The 14,202-nt window shown below is 52.3% G+C and overlaps 5 protein-coding genes across 5 annotated transcripts; 3 read left to right on the top strand and 2 right to left on the bottom strand.

Annotated features, from left to right (window-relative positions):
* Window positions 1–528: 528 nt before the first annotated feature.
* HO133_009560 (uncharacterized protein) lies at window positions 529–1,463 on the top strand (the record flags this gene model as incomplete). The annotated part of the gene is made up of 3 exons (XM_037300421.1): window positions 529–684; window positions 744–814; window positions 869–1,463. The coding sequence occupies 3 exons, from the start codon at window positions 529–531 to the stop codon at window positions 1,461–1,463; spliced, it is 822 nt and encodes a 273-aa protein (XP_037154269.1).
* Window positions 1,464–1,944: 481 nt separating this feature from the next.
* Window positions 1,945–3,326, top strand: HO133_009559 (uncharacterized protein; the record flags this gene model as incomplete). Its single annotated transcript, XM_037300420.1, has 2 exons — window positions 1,945–2,571; window positions 2,787–3,326. 2 exons carry the CDS (start codon window positions 1,945–1,947, stop codon window positions 3,324–3,326), a joined length of 1,167 nt encoding a protein of 388 aa, XP_037154268.1.
* A 2,316-nt stretch (window positions 3,327–5,642) lies between these two features.
* Window positions 5,643–7,633, bottom strand: HO133_009558 (uncharacterized protein; the record flags this gene model as incomplete). The annotated part of the gene is made up of 4 exons (XM_037300419.1): window positions 5,643–6,130; window positions 6,190–6,948; window positions 7,020–7,096; window positions 7,158–7,633. The coding sequence occupies 4 exons, from the start codon at window positions 7,631–7,633 to the stop codon at window positions 5,643–5,645; spliced, it is 1,800 nt and encodes a 599-aa protein (XP_037154267.1).
* Window positions 7,634–9,007: 1,374 nt separating this feature from the next.
* Window positions 9,008–11,270, bottom strand: HO133_009557 (uncharacterized protein; the record flags this gene model as incomplete). Its single annotated transcript, XM_037300418.1, has 3 exons — window positions 9,008–9,310; window positions 9,371–9,978; window positions 10,034–11,270. 3 exons carry the CDS (start codon window positions 11,268–11,270, stop codon window positions 9,008–9,010), a joined length of 2,148 nt encoding a protein of 715 aa, XP_037154266.1.
* A 1,475-nt stretch (window positions 11,271–12,745) lies between these two features.
* On the top strand, window positions 12,746–13,691 carry HO133_009556 (uncharacterized protein; the record flags this gene model as incomplete). Its single annotated transcript, XM_037300417.1, has 2 exons — window positions 12,746–13,033; window positions 13,086–13,691. 2 exons carry the CDS (start codon window positions 12,746–12,748, stop codon window positions 13,689–13,691), a joined length of 894 nt encoding a protein of 297 aa, XP_037154265.1.
* Window positions 13,692–14,202: the final 511 nt, after the last annotated feature.

The raw sequence follows: 14,202 nt of genomic DNA, 5'->3' as shown, positions 1-14,202 counted from the left end.
GAACAAGGTAGATGGCCTTGAGAGGAGTAGTTCATAGTAATCAAATTTGCGTAGAAAAGGGCTAAGTTCAGTAATTTAACAACGAGACATTTCAGCTTTTGGGAAACCCTGTTGGTCCGTTACGAGCACAGAGGTTGTGGGAGCTGTTTAGTTTGTTTGCTTACCAGATTTTAGACTGGTGGGAACCGTCTTATTCTGTGTTCTACGTGCTTTCCAGACTGGTGATAACGACCTCTTATGCTAAATTATAATCTCGATAGTAGTGGTACAGAGATAGGGACAACTGAAGGAGGTAGTAAAGTGCTTTGTATTGTGTGTCTATGTCAGTGCTTTTGCGCTCTGGAGATTCTTCCTCATCAAGTGACTAGCCCTACAAGGACTAGTACAGTTTCCTTGCTGACTGAGTAAGGTAGCCGGAAAGGCTTAGCGCCGCAAGGCGCATGATTCGAGCAATTTCGCCGCCTTGACAACTTACCATTTCCCTTCGCTCTCTCTCACCAAACATCGCTGTCTCCAACGTTCCTCAAGATGGCTGCTAACACCAAATACCAACCCGCTTCTCAGCGCGACTCGTTCGACGAGCCATCCTACTCTCAAGCGCCACCGTCATACCAGGCCGAGGCCAGTGATCCTATGCTTGGGGCCCCACGAGGCGAAGATGATAATGTTCCTGATGACTTCAAGGTAGGGAGCGCTCGCCTGTATCGCTCTCTCCTCTTGTATCATTGCTGACTCTCACACAGTTTGGTGGTTCTGTCGCTGAAGCCACCCTTCCCATCCGCATGCAGTTCGTCCGCAAAGTCTACGCTATCCTGTAAGTCGGCCCAAGTCCCACCCCAGAGCTGCGACTCGTATCTGACGTTGTTAGGACTGCCCAAATCCTTGCCACTATGGCCGTCAGCTCCGTCTCCTACTTCAGCCCATCTTACTACGACTGGATCCGGTCAAATCAATGGATGATGTGGGTCTCGCTCTTCGGCGCCATTGGATTCATGCTCTTGACGTTCTGGAAACGCAAATCCTACCCTATGAATCTCCTCTTCCTCAGTGGCTTCACACTTTTGGAAGCCTACTCCATATCGGTTATTGTGACCTTTTACGACTCCCAGATTGTCCTTTTGGCTCTCGTACTGACGGCTGGCATCTTTGTTGCTCTGACTCTGTTCGCTTGCCAGACAAAGTACGACTTCACAAATTGGATGCCTTACTTGTTCGGAGGTCTATGGGTACTTATCCTTTTTGGATTCGTGGCAGCCTTCTTTCCCTACAATAGCACTGCCGAGCTTATCTACGGATCAGTGGCAGCCCTCATATTCAGTGGATATATCTTGGTGGATACCCAGCTTATCATGCGCCACTATCATGTTGAGGAGGAGATTGCTGCGGCTATTTCTCTTTACCTGGACATCATCAACTTGTTCCTTGCCATCCTCAGGATACTCAACAGCCAGCAGAACAACTAGGCATGGGTTGGAAAAGAGCTGGATGATCGAATGACACTTGTGACTGGATGGAGAGGAGTCGGCATTTTCATGACTGGGGGAAGGGGTGTGGAAATGAAGCTGCGAGGACTCGTCTTGAAATTGGGGAGAATGACAATTGGCGCCTGGCGTACTTGTATCCATGGGCAAGAGCTTTTAGTCCCTAGATAGTTTACCAATCAAACCTTCCCAGAGATCTAAGATGACCACTCTATACCAGACCTTGATTCCTGAATGTGAAGCTTGATTTAATCTTGAAACTCTTGATGGCTCCCTCCTCGGGTCCAGAGCAGTAGTCGGGCTTGGCGTCAATTTTCTCCGCCCAACTTTCTGGTCACCAGTGATTAAGTATCCAGCTTTTATTGCAGGCTCCTTCATTCCTCCTTTTTGGTTCAACGCGGCATCAATTACTCGCGAAGTGATTGTCATATCCAAGATCCCACCATAATTACATTCTGTGGCAATGCCACCGCGAATACGCCGTCCCTATCTACGGACACCTCAAGCACTCCCGTCACCTTCTCATCGCTGCCAGTGCATCTGCAAGACACGCGCTCGACAGTTCTCTTCTACCCCAAAACATGCTACTCGAGTGCGCGATGAGATGTTCCGCTGGCTCAATGGTCCCGGCTTCGTATTTCGACATCCCCTACCCGGTTCTACGAACTATCTCAACGCCTACGACCGATATGGTCGTCTAGTTCGAGCTAAAAATCGATTGGTGGGGAAGAATGAGAAGGAAAAGGCGGAAGACGAAGAAAAGATAGATGAAAACGCAGATGAGGAGGTGAACGAAGATGGAGAGATCGTACCGAAAAAACCGCAGAAAATCAAGGAAGCTGGGATTAAGGAGACAAAGAACGAGCCGGCGCTGCCCAGAGAGACCATGGAGGATCTAATGCCGTTCCCCCTGAACCGGCAATTTAGGAGTCAGCATGTATTGAGTGAAGAGCTGAAGGATGCCATATATGAAAGGGTGATGGCAGAGGGTCAGAGTGTTCGAACTGTCAGTGCGGCACTGGGTGTGGAGATGAGTAGGGTCGGTGCTGTGGTCAGGCTCAAGGCTTTAGAGAAGGAAATGGAGAAACAGGTATGTCACTTGGATGAAGATGCACCTCTCTTCTGGAAGAATTGTCCCAAACATTCGTGATGAGAAAATCCAATTCGATTAGTCTTGAAGACTTCTACCGTGGTTACAAAACAATTACAACTCTCTGATCCTACACACTCTGTCTCTATCATAGCAGCCGTCCGTTTTGTACGTAAAAGGCCATGTCGAAGCGAAGCTGACTCTTCAAAACTCAGGGAAAACCGATCGCTTTCTCCTACGCCAAAGCCGTTCTTGGCATGCTCCCCTCGACCCCATATGTCCCCTATGCTCCCGTTACCCATGAATCAATCAATGACCTCCCGGTCCACCGCGCAACTGAAACCCAGATCTTTCACCCTGTTTCCGAATCCCGCCATTTCACCCGCCGCGACGCTGGCAAAGTATTCGACCGCGAGCTCAAGCCCGCCGAAGAACGCGTCCCACATACCGAACTAGTTCAGCTGGAGAAATGGAGACATGAGGGTAAAATAGAAGTCGAAAGAATACGACTGCAGAGAGAAATGGAAGCCAAGGACGTCCAGAGCAAGAAGGCACTGGAGAGGAAGAGGAAAGAGAGGGAAGCGAGGGAGATGAGGAAGGTGGACACGGAGAGGTCAGAGTTTCGATTCCAGGATATCAGGGTTGAGAGTGTGGGACGCAGTGGGAGAAGTAAGGAGGGAGTGGGCGCGAGGTATGGGATACCGCATCAAGATCGAAAGAAGGGTCAGATCAAGATTCCTATGAGGGTTGCGTGATCGGCAGGTCCGAACTATTGCAACGATCTTGGGTCCAGGGATAACGGGGTCCACACGTTCGCATCAGCGTGGAGCGTTTCAACATCATCAGCAGGGCCTATTGTATGACAAGCCAGTACCATCGCAGCGTGCATAAAGCTGCGAACTGCGACTGTCCGTGTGCTCTTTGTTGTGATGATGGCAGCCATGCTACAACAATGATAAAATCGCGGCTCCGGCAGGGATCCGAGTTTCCATGGTTTTGATGCTTTGTGTATGCACAGGCATCTTACATCAAAGCACTGACTGGATGTGTTGTTATGATACGGTTTCGTGCTGTCATGATCTTCTGTCTATGGTCTTCTTCTGTCTATGATCTTCTTCTGTCTTCTTGAAATCCCCAATGCTGAGTACCTTGTTCCAATTTGGCTCTCACCACGCAGCTCAGTACCCTTTCGTATGCCCCGAACAGCGACCGTGATCGAGCTCTTGCTTTCAGGTTTCGCTTCTTTTACACAAGAGCTTCTAGGCTCAAGATCGCCAACTCTGCCAAAGGCCTACACCCATGATGCCGGTCCAAATAGTGGTCGATATTTCATCTGACGAAGAAGACAACGCTGCCAAGAGTAGCACAAAGACCAGATCGACCGGGGAACAGCCCACTGACTCCACCAGGACGTTGGCCAAAAGCCCGTCCAGGACACCCCTAACAGCGGACAAGCCAACACTTTCTCCACGAGAAACGGCCTGCTGCTCTGAAAGTCTTACGAACTTACAGCCAAAAACACAATCCACAGTGGCTATCCCTACCCAAATCGAGCAAAAAGTACCCAAAGACCAAGTGCTATCAGCTCCACAGACCACAACAATCACAAGCACTCCTTCCACGTTGCCCCTTGACCCCACGGCCGATGATCCCCCAAAGCCAACACCCCTCGACATCAACGAATTCAGACACCTCGTCTCCGCCGGCTCCGTCCCAGCCAAAGACGCCCCCCTGATCATGAGCATCCAGCCCGCACCTGCCGCCAGCAACGGCAACAACAAACGCAAAGCTCCAGACACCCTCGACACCAACCCCAGCAGACGTCCCCGTCCGTCCCCCCTCCCACCGACCCCCTACACCGGCACGAGCGAGCACCCCGTCCCGCCCAAACGCAACAACAACAGCCTCCTCTGGTCCGTCCCGGCCTACAACCCACCCTCACCACCACCACCACCACCACCATCCCACGACCTCCCCAGCAGCCCGTCCCAAACCCCCACCGCCATCCCGCCCGCCGCGCCCAAACAGCCGTCCATCCCCAACATCCACGCGCCCCCCGCACCCCCGCCGCACCCCGCCCGCCAGCAGCAGCGGCGGCGGCGCGAATCCAAATGGACGGGCGCCCAGCTCGCGAACCTGGCGTCCGCCCTCGAGGCCGCCTTCGCCCCCGCCGCCCTCGAGGCGTTCGCGGCGCGGAACCGGAAGACGGTCGCGCAGGTGGGGGGGGCGTTTGGGTTCTTGGTCGGGGGGAGGATCTGGGAGTATTGTGATGAGGAGGGGGGTAAGGGGAGGGGGAGGGTGGCGAGGCGGTTTGAGAGGGAGATGAGGGCGTATAGGTATGTACGTGTGTTGTTGTGGGGGGGGGGTGATGTGACGTTCTTGGTTGTATCTGCTTCAGACTCAACTTGAGCACTGACTGCTGCTGTCACGGCGCACATTCCCCCCCCCCAACCCATGTTTCTTCACCATCTCGCATCCATCCATCCTCCCATCCATCCATCCATCCATCCATCCACCCCCCCCCCCCAAAAAAGAAAAAATCCCACCAGCTAACCACCCCCTCGCACCCTGTAGGAAGAACAACGAAAAGACCATGCGACAGGTGCACAGGCGCGAAGCGGGCGAGGGCCACTGGGCGAGCGAGGGGATGCCGAAAGGGGAGCGGAAGGGGAAGGGGAAGGGGAAGGGAAAGGGGGTGGGGAAGAAGGGGAAGGGGGGCGTGTTGGAGGGGGTGGTGGGTGGGTGAGGGGTGGGGATGGGGATGGGGATGGGGATGGATGGGGATGGGGTGGGGGTGTTCGGGCGGGATGGTATGGTATCGGTTGGAAGTTTCTGTGTGTGCAAGTAGGAAGATGGGTTGAAGGGTGGTTTCGGTCGATGTGGTTGATTATGAAGGAATGGGGAGGGTTTGTTGAAGCGGTATCTGATGGTTATTTTCCATTCTCAGGGGAGTCGCTGTCGTACATCAATTTTAAAGTGTTTTCCAGATGTTTGGTATAGAGACAAGATACTTGTATACAGAAACAGAGACATATACACATATATCCTAGCTATACGCTCATCCACCCGACTCAAGACGACACATCAACCGGCGAATGGCAGCCAAAAGCATTGAGCTGCGGCTCCGCATAGATGAGGATCAGATTCTCCACGGCGGCCCAAATCCCCAACCCGGCCGTCGCCAGCGCGCCGCAAAAGTAAAGGATGTTCCAAGCGTTCAAATACCAGTTCCCAGCCATGAACCCTCTCATCAGCCTCTTCAAGCCCCTGTCTTGCAAGCTCACCTGTCCGGTGACGGGGTCGAAGCCCTCGCCGCCGCGCAGGGCGTTTTTCTTGATGTTGAAGGCGAGATGCAGGAAGGGGGGAAAGCTATAGGTGAATTGGATGGTGCAGACGGCGGAGATGATGGCGGTGAAGCCGGAGAAGTCGGGGATGGCGGCACCGACTACGAAGGCGATGGACCAGTAGATGGGGATGGCGGCCACCCAGAGGAGTTTGCCTTTCTTGCTGGTGAGGGGTGGTGCGCGGAAGAATTCGACGGCTATGTTGTTGTAGAGAACTGTGTTGGAGAACGTTAGGAAAAGCTCCTCAGTAGATGAATAGTAAGAACGAGCTCACCTTTGACACCAATGTTGCCATACAGAGCAGCCGCAATCAGGGCGCTAACCATGGCCAGAACATTACCCGCGGTTTGCCAGTTGTAAGGCGAGATTCCCAAGTAGGACGGATTCTGGAGATATTGGCCTTGATATCCGTACATGAATAGGCCGTAGAGCATGTAGAAGATGTAGATGAAGAACTGCGCGCCCCACATGCCCTTCAAGAAGTCATAAGGGCGTTTCATCTCAGACATGAATTCAGTGAACAGCATAGCTCCGCCATAGGCGTATACGGCTTGCATCAGGCCGTTGATGGAAGCGCCAAAGTTGGCTGGGTCCGGGAGTCCCGCAGAATGAGTAACAGCTGGGTAGACGCCGGCGGCATTGGCAGTCACCAGGTCTGGGTTCACGCTGAAACCAGCTGACGAACCAGCAGCCGAATATAAAGGCGGAGAGTGTGCGGCGACACCCATCGTGATGAACATGATCAAGAGATTAATCCAAATGGCGAAGTTGGCTAGCCATCCGAACTTCTGCAGTGTTCGGACCTGACCTAGGAAGAAACCGGCCAAGGCCCAGACGAGACAGCAGATAGCGTAACAGAGCTTAAATTTCGAGGCTTCCGAGAGAGCTTCGCCGTTGGAAATGATGATGACGGCGACACTGCAGATGAGTTGGATTGATTGGAGAATATTGATCATGTATCGCGCCCATTGGCCGTAGAGACGGAAGGCGAGATCGCCGTACGTTTTGACTGGGTATTGGTAGGAATCGAGGCCTGATTGGAAAGCACCGTCAGCATATGCAGTAGCATTTGGGTAGCAACCAGTTGCGCAATGCTGCACGTACCCATGAAGCAAGACCAGAGCAGCCAGCCAGAGACACCAGCCATGAAGCCGAAAACAGTATAGAGAGCAACGCCAGGTCTGTGGGTGTGTTAGCATCAGGTTGGAGAGGCGCGGGCCGCGCGTTGAGTCCGAAGCTTACCCCCAGCCAGTTGTCGCAAAGGCGTAAGGAAGGCCAAACGGCCCCAATATATCAGTCGTGATGAGGAAGAAGATGGCGCCCGCAGTAGCAGTGCGTATCGCTCTGGAAGCATTGGTCCATTCCTCTTCGGTCACAGATGCGCGACGGTCAGGGACGGAAAGATTGATATCCGCCGGAATCATAGACTGATTGCGCTTTTCATCTGAAGCTAACGACGACGGTCCTTTCCCTGGGATGATTGTCGATAGGAATCCTCGAGTTCCCGCACCGTTCTTCACCATGCGGTGGTTCGAGTCCTCTTCAGCGCGCGACTGGAGAGCATAGTAGTGGTATTCTTCGAAGGTGATGCTCTTGTCGTGGAGAGCACGCATCTGCGGGCGAGTGTATGCGACAATGCCTTGGCCTGCGAACTCGCCTTCCGTGTCGGCGAGACGAGGGTCGCCGCCATCGAGGGCCATGGCCCCGAGTTGCGCCATGTTGCAGTCGCTTGTAAGTTGGAAGGATGTAAGGGATTGGCGATCCGAGTAAGGAGGAGGAGGAGGAGGAGGAGGAGGAGGAGGAGAATGCTAGGTGGGAGGAGAAGTGAGAGGATCGGGCGGGGAGGGAGGGCATCTTTATCTTTTGTCTGTGCAGATATGCAGATATGTAGATATGCAGGCAAGATAGAGGGAAAAAAGCTCGGCTTGTTCAAGGTGATTTGATTGGATTGGTGAGACTTGAGGGGGCCAAGACGGTGTGCTCCGAAAAGGCAGGTAGTTAGGAGGTTACATTAAGAATGATAATATGCCACTAGGTATGGAGGTATGGAGGTACGGAGTTGGAGCGGGCAAAACCGAAGATTAGGTTAGAGTTGAAAGGACGGGCAGCCGAGGCAGGGGGGGGCGGTTGAGCACTATATCCACTATACCTATCCACTATATCGTATGGAGAAAGACAGTGCGTGATATTGACGACCGGTTATCTTTCTTTCCTTATTATTACTTACACCATTTGACTGACCCGTTGATAATGCCAAGGATCTTGGCCTATCAGACAAGCTTTCCCACGGGCGAGCCGGCTCTACAGGCTCTACCGGCTGCGCTTACCTTCGTATCCCGCCTTCCATCACTCTTCTAGCGTCGGATGGCGTCGCTATACAACATGCTGAATGAATTGTCTGATCATGATAGGTAAAGTACCTTAGGTAGGTAGCTCATTCTGATGTCCCGCCTTCCTATCATCTCCCACCCTTCCACTACTCTACCTACATGAATATTATTGTTCATTCAACAGCCCTTCCAAGTCCGTGTGATAAGAGACGATCCCCGAACGGAGATCCCGATGGGAGGCAAAAGATGCAACCCTCCGTTTGCCTTTGGACGGGCCTCGCCATCCTCGCCATCCTCAAGTCCTCGAGCTGAAAACATCTTTCTTTCATATGCTCCAGGAACAACCACATGACATCATGTCATGTGTAGTAAAGTGATCCCAGCATGCAAGCTTGTCGTTGTTCCAACCATGCACATCGCCAATCAGTATAATCCTAATCGCGAACCTTAGCCGGTGGGGTACCGTCTCAGAAACCTCCAGATAGGTTGGACAATATAAGTACTCATTTGTTAAAGATTTCCACGAATGGCTGTAGTCTGGAGATACTGGACAGTAAAGTAACTGGTAGCATCGCCAATGCATCGCTTATCTACCCTACCGTGCAAGCGCTATGCATCTCCTTATTCGCTCCAAACCCCCCTGCTTGCTGCGTAAGTAGAGATGCCTACCGATGCCAAGTCGCCGTGAACAAGGAAACCCATACGTACGGCGCCTATTGCACCCCTCCTCTTCCCTTCTTCCCCTACCCCCTCACAGCGACCTCAGTGCCCACTACCTGAGTCGCCATTCGAAAGCGTATCCGTTCCTGTCCCGTCGCTTCCTGTGTTCTCTTTCCCTCCCAATCCCAAGCTCGCCATGCGATCTCTTTTCGGCGTACTTTGTGCCTTCCCATTCAGCGCTGCTTTTGGAGACTTGCTGTTGTTTGCACCAATACCCTTCTTCTCCGCATCCGCTGGCTTCGTTTGGCTAAAGTCCTTCCATTTGCGCCAGCCATCGAAGTCGATGAGCGCTTGCATGCAGCCCCATTCCATCACTTTGCGCGTGAGCCATTCAAAGTTCACAGGCTAACAGCATGTCAGTATGCTGGCTACCCAGGCTCCAGAGGGGAAGCGAGAAGAGGATACCTTGGTTAAGAAGTCGTTGCACCCCGCCGCTAGGGCTTCATGCCTGTCACTCTGCAGCGAACTGGCCGTGAGAGCGACGATGATGACCGGGCTCTTGAACAATGCCGTATTCATCAAGCTATCTTCACCTCCGACAGTCCCATCAATGCCTGCACCCTTCGGAAAGGTAGGGGTGCTTGATGCGCTGTTCGAGAAGACGCCAATGCTGTTGACGCGCTCCAACCGCCTGATCTCTTTCGTCGCATCCAGCCCGTTCATGACTGGCAGTTGAATGTCCATCAGCACCAAATGATATCCACCCTCGCGCCACTTCGTGACAGCATCTCTGCCGTTCATGGCCGTGCTCCAGCGCACTTTTAGACGCTTCATGAAGGCTTCCAGGAGACGGAGATTGATAATATTATCTTCCACTATGAGGACGTTGATGGGAGGCACTGTGGTGTTTGCGGGTTGTGGGGCTTGGTCGACCGGCTTTTTGGTGCGTTTGTTGTTGTTGGGTTTGGGACGAGGGGAGGCGACTCGGGGCGGCGGCGTGGCAGTTTTGTGGGGTGTCATTTCCTCTGGAATCGGCGGTGTGGGCATTGGCTGTTGAGAGGCTTTCAGGTTTTCTGGTTGACGTTAGCCAGGACTCGATGCGTGAAGCGACCGGCGGTCTGGGCTTACCATGATTGAGAGCTATGGATGCTGTCTGTACGACGGTGGGAGAGGAGGTATGCTGTCGTCCGTATCTGGGTCTATTATTTTGAGAATGCCGGGCCCTACCGCCGGGGGATGGTAAGTTTGGAAGTTGTCCAGTAGTCAAGATAGCCATTGAATGTGCTGGTGGGTGATGAGAGCCTCCTTGTGCGCTGGAGACGGAGAGGCTGGTGGGAAGATGAGGCGAGTGTTGCGCTGCTGACGGCATAGGCGGGAAGTAATCCGTGCCATTCTCGTGTGGTCTGAGATCCTCGGGTAGATAGTATTGCATAGCCATCCGTGGTGAATGTCTTGGTGTCTGCCGTTTTGGGACGTCAATCATCAGAGCCTCCTCAACTGACTGACCACCAGGATAATGAATTTCGATAAGTTTCAGCATGGATTCTTCAGGACCAAGCGTGCGCTCACTGTTGGAATGCCTAGCCGACTGCTTCCGGTACACTATGCGTAGCGTAACATCTGGTGGATCGAAGTTCCGCCCCAAGGAGTTGCTGTACTTCCTCAGTATCGTATCCCTCACATCATCCACTAGATCATCTTCCTTGATGGCGACCTGTGTTGCAGAAGAGCCAGGCCTCTTCACCCATATCTTCTTAGGTACCATATCGGCACTGACCGAAATGCCTCCAAAATAATCTGTTTTCGTAGGCTGTAACGCTGGGCTTTGGGATCCCAACAGACTCGATATATCCTTTGACTGTTCTTGATGTGTAAGAGACCTTCTCCTGTGTGCTATCCCTGGGCGCTGAGAGCCAATTGTAGTCCCCGCATCTGTCCCAGCCAAGTGCCCTGAGTCTCGTGGAGATGACTCCTCCTCAGGTGCTTTTCCTGATCGCGTCCCCAGTTTCGGCGTAGGTGCCTCGACCGTCAATATAGGGTTCTGCTTTTCCAATGGCGGCGACCGCGGTGTTTCAGGGCTTGTATCTGGCGTTTCTTTTTTATTCCTCCTCGTAAACCTCGGTTTTTCTGTTGGCGTTAAAGGCAGTGCACCAGGTGGTTGTGGCAGAGGCTCGTTCTCTTCGAAAACCGATATAGGCAAGGAAGGTTTCCGATTTTTGGAGAGCCGGAACGAGCCTTTACTCCAGGTGTGGCCGTCACCGAGAGCGTCGCTGGTGGTGGATGAGCCTGAAGCCGAAGATTTAGTGGAGGAGAAGGTAGAACTCCGGCGGAACAGGGGCTTCAGTCGCGCTGAGAGTTCTGTCATGACATCTTCTCCACCGTCCCACGTCCGTCTGGAAGTCGAATTTGCTTTCTCTTTTGTGGACGTGGGGGTCCCTAAGCAGGATGATGTCGTTGGACGCAGCTCCTTGTTTTCGATTATTACTTTTGGGCTCTTCCGTCACGCGCGCCGTCTTGCCAGCGTCGGATTTTTTGGCTTGGCAATTTCAGAAATTAGGAAGGATTTTATGCTCTTGTAAAAGATATGAGGGATGATTCTACGCGTCTAATGTCTATCTCTAGCTTGTGATTACCTTTTCATGGTATTGCAAGGAATCTTCCTTGAATACCTGATTCTGCTTGGAGTACGGAGTATGCGGCGATCTTTTGCGCTTCTTGAATCGAGGTTACTCTGCAAGCTGTTGCGGGCAACTTCTGATCTTCTGAACATTAACAGTATTTCGTTTACAACTTCGAGGCAGACTTTGATGAACCTTGCAGAAGGTAGTGATGGGGAAATAACATCCCGGGACCTCGACGAAGAAGATACAGCTTAACGTGGTCTAGGGTCTGAGATTCTATTGACTGACGTTGGGGCCTACCTCCGTGGAGCAAGCGCAAATTGCGAAGCTGCGCGCAGGAAGCGATGAGCCCAATGAGGTGTACAAGTTAGGCCATTCATGGTTTCTAATCTCACAGCAGGCCCATCCTTACCTCTACACATGTATCTTCCTCGCCATTTCCAGCGTTTGATGCATGGCATACATTCCCTTACAAAATACTACTTTAAGCTCATCAATCTTCTCTGCACAAGCCACCGCTTGTAACTTCATCTTCGTTCCACCACCAAGGCGAAATTGCCCAAGCAGCCAAAACAGAAGAAGGGGCTGAGCCTGACCCAGGACCAATCCATCAGTATATCAGCTACCTCAACCAAACATTGAGCTTGCTCTGCACTGTCGATGTCGTGAGCTTCGAAGAAAAGCGAACAATCTTCGTCCCGATTGTATGCTTGGCCAACGCATCCGTTCAATTACAAATCTGCTGCTTATCACTCTCGGCTTGATTTTCCAGAGTTTTGAACCTTGCAAGATGGGTCCGATGATCCCCATCGTCATCGCTCGTGGTATGTGTCTACAACCGTGTTATCTTCATAATCATGGCCGGTGACGTGTAAGGAAAGGGTATAGTCTCTCAATGAAGCCAATGTCGAGAGCTCGCGGCTTCATCGTCTATTAGCACCTAAGTTGTAGGGGTCTAAGCTCCCTTCTGCCTGTACCCCAGAGCGAGCCGCAGGTACGTTAGAAGGGTTGGTTGACCCGTATTATCGATCTGTTCAATGCACGTATAACCGTATTGCCAATCCGCTAATGCGGTTACCGATCGAGAGATGATCAGAATAAGATGGTCAAGATGTCACAACATATTCAGCGAAGACAACCTCAAATCACACGCGTCTTCTGTCTCAGTGACGCCTTTCGGGTTTTCTCAGCCTCGAAGACAGGTATATATCTGCCCAACATGAAAGTTATCGTCATTGATCACTTTGGTGGACCCGAAGCTCTCGTCTTCAAGGACCTTCCAGAACCGGAGCCGAAAGCGGGCCATGCTATTGTCCAGGCGAAGGCCCTTGGCTTGAATCACGCCGAGTCGCACATGCGCAAGGGCGAGTGGCCCGAGTATATGCCTGTCACTGGTCTGGAGTGTGTCGGTTCGGTGACTGCATGTCCGGGCGGGGAGTTCGCCGCCATCATGGGTGGCCTAGGTCAGTTGATTCCGGGGACGTACGCCGAATACACCAGCGTTCCGGTATTGAACCTGCTGGGCATTGAAACCTCGTTGCCTTGCGCCGCGATTCCAGAGACTAATGCCTGCGTGGTCAACCGTCTTCGGCATCCTGGAGTTAAAGCGTGGGCAAATTTTACTCATCCGTGGCGCTACCTCAGCGCTCCGCCAGGCCGCTTGCCATCTCGCCGTTCATACTGGAGCCATCGTCACAGCTACCTCACGTTGGCGGGAACGCTTCCCACAGATGCAGGCGATGGGTGTCCATGCTGCCAAGCTCGAAGGCCCGGACTCGGTACCAGAAATCGCCGCTTCAGACTTGAGGTTCGATGTCGTTCTGAATTTGGTAGGAAACTCCGTCCTTATCGAGAGCATGGCGATCGTCCGTCGTGGAGTTCCTTTGTGCCAGGGCGGATGGCTGGGTGGCTTGGGACCCACTGTGGGCTTCAATGCAATGACTCAGATGGCCACTGGCATCCACTTCAGTCTCTTCCACAGCAAGGACTTGGGCACATCGGATTTTCCACTTTCAGATGTGCCGCTGCAGGAGATCGTACGACGCGTTGAGGAGGGAGATTGGAGTACCAAACCATCGCATATCTACGATTTTGCGCATATTCACGAGGCGCATAGAATGTTCGATTCCGGACAAGCCAATGGCAAGCTTGTTCTTCGGATGTGAAATTATGCAAGATGATCTAGGAGCAGGTGGAGCGAGCGAGGAAGGAAGGGATTTGAATGAGAGAGTAGAAAACGAGGGGTTGAGGGTGTAGAGGAAGACAAGAGAGGTTGCTGATGTGGAAAGGCTTCTCGAATCACTGACACGTAGGTAACAACAACAACAAAGAATAATTAAAGGAATACATTGAAATTCTCTATCTTCCATGCAGAGCTGTGAAACACAGGTTCTAATGATGCATGATTTCTGTGCACAGATTTCTATGCGCGCATTAGGAGTTTACTTACGGAGTATAGTCGAAAAAATGTCGGTTTTTGTGCCGACAGATTCAGTTGATTGACAACATGATTTCCAGATGTTGGTTGGTCTACGTCAGCGGCAGAGGGAGAGATTGCAGTCAGTCATCTCTAGGTCCATCGTTCGAATCGGTGAACCGACTTTTTGCATATGAGACTATCCTCTTGTTGATTTGCACTACAGATCTCTTCTGATCTTGATTTTCTAGTTTGGAATG

Source organism: Letharia lupina (genome assembly GCF_014066315.1).
Source record: "Letharia lupina isolate WasteWater1 chromosome Unknown contig_7, whole genome shotgun sequence".
Lineage (NCBI taxonomy): Eukaryota > Fungi > Ascomycota > Lecanoromycetes > Lecanorales > Parmeliaceae > Letharia > Letharia lupina.
The sequence above is the reverse complement of the archived record's forward strand: the minus strand, read 5'-3'. Positions and strand labels throughout refer to the sequence as shown.